This window comes from Vicia villosa, linkage group LG7 (genome assembly GCF_029867415.1).
Source record: "Vicia villosa cultivar HV-30 ecotype Madison, WI linkage group LG7, Vvil1.0, whole genome shotgun sequence".
In the NCBI taxonomy this organism is placed as follows: domain Eukaryota; kingdom Viridiplantae; phylum Streptophyta; class Magnoliopsida; order Fabales; family Fabaceae; genus Vicia; species Vicia villosa.
Genome location: NC_081186.1, coordinates 108522491 through 108529646, shown reverse-complemented (window position 1 = coordinate 108529646; position 7156 = coordinate 108522491). Strand labels below are relative to the sequence as shown.

Here is a 7156-nt window from a genome sequence, read left to right as displayed (position 1 = left end):
TTAAAGATAAATTAAATAAACCATAAAATAAATAAGAATTGATAAATGGGCCTCCCATGACCTTGTATTCATGTGAGAAGTTCAATCTTATAGGCCCAAAATCTCAAAGTTCAAAATCCAACAATTAGGGTTTCATTTATTTCTCCAAAAATCGACCAACTTGTACCAAACATATATCTCTCAATTTTTTAGATATGAAGTGTTTTGGTACATATGTGACACATTGAGATCCATTTGAGGCCTTGGAGATCCAAATTATTTTGCTGAAGAACAAACCCTAATTTATGATAATGCAGAGTGACTTGAGAAAGCCCTTGAACCTTGGATTTATTGAAAATGAAAAGAGGAGGGCAAATTTTGGGGTATGACAGCTATGTATCCCTTGGATTATGTATTAGTACGTTATTGGGATTTAAGTATTTTGGCCAGGATACATTCAACTTTTGTACATGTACCTATACTTTTCAATTTTCCGCTGCTTATGTATGACTTTCATGTACCACTATAATTTCATCCACGTATTATCCTAGGCAATGATATGTGTGGGGTGTTATAGATACGAAGATAGAAATCTTTGTCTCAACGTGATCAGAGACACTAAAATATTAATATAAAACCCAACCCAACAAAAAAACCACCCAACCATACCTAACTAATCTATCATCTAGCGAGCAACATTCTCCTGATTTATAGGTTTTATCCACAATCTATGCATAATTATGCCTATGATTTTTTGACCTAAATTTGTATTGTCAATACTTTGATATTATCTTTTCTCATTCCTATATCTCCAATACTCATACACGGTCTTAGTAAAAGTTACGTTGAGAACATAGGCCCCTTTACTCTTGCCTTTGCTAACATAATTATCCAATTTAGTCCTCTTCCAAAGGTTTAGATGTATACTATAGCTCCACTCAGTTCCAGATATAAATCCACATCGATTTTAGCTCACCACACTTAAACATCAAGTGATTCAGCTTCTCCACCTTTAACTCGATTTAATTAAATAATAAATATATTAACTAATACTCTCTCTAATTCTATTTTTAGACACAACTTACTTTTTAGATAAATTAAATAACCAATGTATGTGGACTACTTATATATTCCATTCATCCCCTAAGTTTAAGAATATCATTATAAATAGCAAATTAATTTCAATATTTTCTTATCCCACATCCAATTTTAAATGATGAAGATGAATCACATTATTCTTTTTTTTGTTGCTCTTCTTTCATCATACCTCCCAAATGCTACTTCTGCTAACAATGATTTCTGCGTAGCAGATTTATCACTTCCAAAAACTCCTTTAGGGTATCAATGCAAGTCAGAAAAAGATGTAACAGTCAATGATTTCGTCTTCTCTGGCTATGTAGCTGGAAATGCAACAAAACCTTTTAATACTGGAACAACCTTTGTAAATGTAGATAAATTACCTGGTCTTAATGGCCTTGGTATCGCTACATTGAGAGGGGACATTGGTATAAATGGAACAGTACCATTGCACTCTCATCCTGATGCAACTGAATTGGTTATCATTGTTGAAGGTCAAGTGAATGTTGGATTTATCACTCCAACAAAAGTATTTTTGAAGGATTCTAAACCTGGTGATGTTATAGCTATTCCAAAAGGACAGTTGCATTTTCTAGCAAATTCTGGTGCTGGAAAGGCTATTTTTTTTGCAGCTTTTAGTAGCTCAGATCCTAGCACCCACGTACTTGATTTGGTATTATTTGGCAACGATTTATCAACTTCTGTACTTTCAAAGACAACACTACTTGATGTAGCTCAAATTCAGAAGCTTAAGGCCGCGTTTGGTGGCAAAAACTAGAATTCCTTACTTGTTTTAAAATAATTATGTCATGTGAGGAATAATTCAAGAGAATTGTATGGTTCTTAATAATTTTAAGTATTGTATCATTGTTTTTTTACCTTGCTAACTCAAATTTAATTTCAAGAGTTTCTTGCTCGTATCATTAGGGGTTTTGATCCCTAAATTCGCTTAACATCCTAGATATATAATACTAGTAAAATTACAAATATCAACTAGTCGTCTATTTGTGCAATAGGCCAATACTATAAGAATTTATTATTGGTTTATTTTTAAACAAATAGTTTAATATACTTTTATATATATATATATATATATATATATATATAGAGAGAGAGAGAGAGAGAGAGAGGAGAGAGAGAGAGAGAGAGAGAGAGAGAGAGAGAGAGAGAGAGAGAGAGAGAGAGAGAGAGAGAGAGAGAGAGAGAGAGAGAGAGAGAGAGAGAATAATGATAAAAAAAATAATTTTTGGGTCTGTAAGTTAGATTCCTATGTCAATGAGTAATTCAACAGAATATATGGTTCTTAATAACTTGAAGTATTTTATCGATGTTTTCTTTTACTAGTGATATGCATGGTGTCAAGACTCAATTTGATTCCTTAATTTCACACAACATCATAGATATTTAGTACTAATCGTCTATAGGTGCAATAGGCCCATACTATGATAGTTTATTATTGACTCATATTTAAGCATATAGTTTAATATATTTTATTTCAATATGTAATTAAATTTTTAGAGTGTGATCTAATGATAAAGAATAACGAATAAGTTTTAGATCTCTAAATTATATGTTTGAATTAAATATCAAGACTTAATATATAACTATTATTATTCGAAATAGAAAGTAAAACAAATTCAAGAAATAATTTAATATAGAAATATAATGAATTATGAAATGGATTAACAATTAAAAATTCAATAAACACTATTAGAGATAGGGATTAAAAAAAATAGAGAATTTATTTTATATAAAGTCTAATGAAATGTGTTTGCAATCACATATTCTTTAAAAAATATATTATTAAATAATAAGTAATTTTTTTTCAAAAAATGTTTATTATAAAGATTGAGGATAAAAAATTGGAGAAAAAAGAGTATGCACTGACAGTGTAAAATATTTTTACACTGTCGTTCAATCAGGGGCGTGTACTCAATCAAGTCACACTTTTAATTTAAAAAACTGATATGATATGGCAGATTGTTATAATTCTATTTGATGATGGTGTAAAACTAGTTTACACTGACAGTGCACTGCCTTAATCTCAAAAAATTTAGAGAAATTTTTGTATAAAGTGTAATGAAATGTATTAGTGGGATGGTGGTTTACACAGAGAAAATGAGAGAAAAAACCTTCATAAAATACCACAATTATGTTTTGGAGAAAAATTTACGGAGATATTATATAATTCACTATTTTTTATTATTGTAAATGTAATACCCTACCAATATGGTCTAGAACCGTATCAATAAAATATTAATAACTAGTACTAAGTACATATAATAGTCATAATAATGACATAAACTGTATACATTTTAGAGATACATAAAAAATGATTACAATAAGTATGTCTACAAAATAATAATACACAAAGGAAGAAAAGATTAGGCACGGTCATCACGTCATCCAATCGAAAAGCTCTTTATCCAAGTATATAGCAAAACTCGAACTTGCACGGTACCTGAAAATATTAAGATGAATGGGGTAAGATCACTAAATATTAGTGAGTTCCTCTATCTTTTGGGTCCTCTCGGCTCTACAGGGTACACGTATTAGTTGTGGATCCATCATTGATCCTAAGGTTTCCTCACTATCCCATATAGAAAAACCTAACAACTCGGAGCATCACGATTGACTGTCCCTTGACTGCCCAACTGGATGCTCTAATTATGTATCACCTATTCTGATATTAGGTACATGTTTCCTCCAGAATTGGTCTTCCGGGTTTACTTGTCAGCCTTATCTCGGAGACTACGCTAAAGGTTTGGTCTTTTAAGTTTACGTGCCTATATGCTCTCGGAAACAAGTCCCAAATCATACCTTTAAGTCTACATGGTAAATAATTAGTATGGACTATACAAAACCATGGAATCGACATTAAATCGCCACTACGATTCAACTATTCCAATATCCCAGTGCATGAGTCGTACAACGTCATTCACCCATAAAGGAGGTGTCAAAAGGAAAAGGTGGTGATCTACATCTTTAGGGGTTCATCCCCAAAGAATAGCTTCTGAACTACGGAGCATGATCCATTCCCGAGACTCATGCTCGAGAAATAACCTGCAATATATATGGTAAAAAAGGCTTTTTCCTAGATTCAATCCACAGGAAATAGCCAACATATATGTAACACGCCTCACTCTCGAATCAACTAGGATCAATGAGTAGTTACTATCCTCTGGTCTGTTCTCTAATGACCTACCATTACTATATCAGCGATTATAGAACTTTGGATGTAGCCGCTTAGTGGAAAAAGGAAAATAGGTGGCTAGCATCCGTTCATTTCTCTTAGTCTAGGTATCCTTAGATTGACTCACCAAGGTCATATTTTGTTAATCAATATGCACGAGTTACACCAAGTTATAAGACCTTCTCGTCTCTGGGTTCACATTATTAGTTTCACAAGCTTCAATTCCCATCACCATTCATTATATAATTCCTACAACCTAGTTGAAGGAACACATGGGCACAAAGGCCTTTAGAATGATTAACAATTGATTCTCTAAGTATTATCTTTATTAATCGAGATAAATGAACATAAACACGGATTTTATTAATACTTAAGAGTGTGATAAATTTGTGGAAGCTTATGCATTTCATAGCCCTTTTACGTTAGCTTTCCAATTCCTATGACCGCGTCGTAATCTAAGTTGTGAAGCTCGAGTTATGGTTGAAACAATAAAGGGTTGTTTTCAGTCAAGTGCAATTGATTTGCACAGTTGTGCAATCGATTACTCACTGAACAGAATGCCAATTTTTCACAATGCAATCGATTGCTCATTGAACCAGAAGCAAAGATCATACATTTTTTGCATTAAAACAATTCCAATACATCTATTTTCATCCTAAACTATCCCAAGCACAAAATTACCATTCTTAGCAGCATATTCATGTAATCAACATATCTATCATCATCAAACACATGGAAAAATTATGATAATGCAATCAAGAGCATTGTTTTCATGATTCACAACTGTCATACCCAAAAATTTGCCCTCCTATTTTTTAGATTTAGATACATCTCCATACTCAAGAAGTTCCTCAAGGGTTGATTAGACAAACCCTCTCCTAAGCAATCAACCCACAACTAGGGTTTTACTTCTCTCAAGACAAAATCAAGTTCTAATGCCTCAAGTGATCTTCATAGTTCCTCATATGCTTCATAGCATCACCATGTCAAGTTTCAAGCCTCATGACTCAAGATTGCTCAGTGAGATGCCCAAATGATCAACATTCGACTATGTTAGGTTAAAAGTCAACTATGGTCAACCTACAGTCAAAACTCCTGATTTTTGGTCAACATCAACATTTTGAGGTTATATTCCTCATTTGATAAAGGGTGGACCATGATTCATCAAAGAAAGGTTCAAGATCAACAAAAGTCAAAGTTTCCAAATTGGGGTTTTTGAACTAAAAGTCAACCAAACTTTGACCAGCCATAACTTTTACATGATTCATCAAAAAAATTCTAATCAAAGCTAATTTTGAAGGAAATTCAATTCTCTACAACTTTGTCTATCTAAAAACTTGGCAAAAAATGCATCATTTGAAAGATATGAGCTAAAACATTACAGGTCCTTTTGAAAGTCCAAAAAAAGCTATCTTTTGTCAAGGCCAATATCTTAAAGATAAAATCTTCAAATGCAAAAAATGTTCCAAAGTGAGTTGTAGAGGACATCTCGAGCTTTCCAAAAAGTACAAGATTATTTTCATAGGATAAAAATTGAGTGAATTATAATCAACAGAAGTTGGGTAAAATTTGAGAAATGCATAAAACCCTAATTGACAAATTTCATATTTTTGAGTAATGGGCTTTAACCTTTGAACCATTCACGAGATTTTGGGCCCAATGGAGGTCCATTGGTCATTAAAATTATTATTATGATATTTATTCCATTTATATTTGATTTTTATCAGTTAAATTCAAATAAAAATAAAATAAAATCATAAAATAATGATATGATCGATGCTTCAAAAATTTCTCTTGGTTTAATCAGATCAAATGCAATCCAATGGTCCATATTAAAGGAGAAATGTGCATGAAATAGAATTGGACCTAAAATAGAAAGAATTGGTACAAAATCATATCATATTTTCTCCAAATCAAAACACTTGATTATTTCCATTCTAGTTGACCTAATAGGCTCTCCTATATATTCTTAATCGTATCAGACTCCAAAGGGACGAAGGCAGCCTCCTAAACACATTTAAGAAGCTCCAAAAAATTCACAAACCTAGGTAAGAATGAAGCAATCATTCTCTTTATAGCACGTTTCAAGTAGCTACAATCATTCTATTCCACTTCTAAGACACAACAGGGCAAGAATGAAGCAAGAACCAAGAGGTGTAACGCATAAAAACAGCATAGCATAATTATCATATTATCTTATATGTTAATTTTTCGTTTCTTACATATGCTTACGTTTCAATCCAAACTAATGGTATTTTTTAGTTCTTGTTACAGTTTACGGAAGGTATGAGCCTTTAGAACAAAGCTTCCACGTGTAGAATGATATCCACCATTGTTAGGGCTTGAAAGAAGTGGAGTTTCTTTTTCATAGCTTTAGGCATTTTTAACTCGAACTAATGAGTCCATTGAATTCGTAGCATGATTTTTAGTTGATATGGGTCGGTTTGCGTCCGTTTCTGTTTGATTCTTGCAAGTTTTAGAAAATCCTTCTCGTCGGAGAAGATGAAGTTCGTTGGAGAAGAAAATTCATGGCCGGACACGTAACATAACCCACCCAGTGCTTTCAAATATCACGAGTTACAGATAATCCAGTTAGTAATGCACACGTTTTTTTCTCGAGTGCAAAGGCCTGTGTTCGAACCCTACCCTTGACACTCTATAATTTTGTCATTTTAATGTTTGTTTGTTTACAAATTCGATGCCTTCATCCGTGCTTATAACGCACCCTCGGTTTTAGCCAGGAGATCTTCAATAGACCGGATCAGAGGACTCAGAAGGTGTGTACACCATGGTCCATCAGGGGTCCACCACACTGGATCTCACACGCTGAGATTGTCCTTGGCAAATGGGCTTCTCTTGGTTTTGATTCTCACCCCTTTTATTTTTTGCACACCCCAGGCCCATTGT

The 7156-nt window shown here is 33.1% G+C and overlaps 1 protein-coding gene across 1 annotated transcript; it reads left to right on the top strand.

Moving 5' to 3' along the window:
- Positions 1 to 1193: 1193 nt before the first annotated feature.
- On the top strand, positions 1194 to 1834 carry LOC131619964 (auxin-binding protein ABP19b-like). Its single transcript, XM_058891001.1, has one exon. It carries the CDS (start codon positions 1196 to 1198, stop codon positions 1832 to 1834), a length of 639 nt encoding a protein of 212 aa, XP_058746984.1. The 5' UTR covers positions 1194 to 1195.
- Positions 1835 to 7156: the final 5322 nt, after the last annotated feature.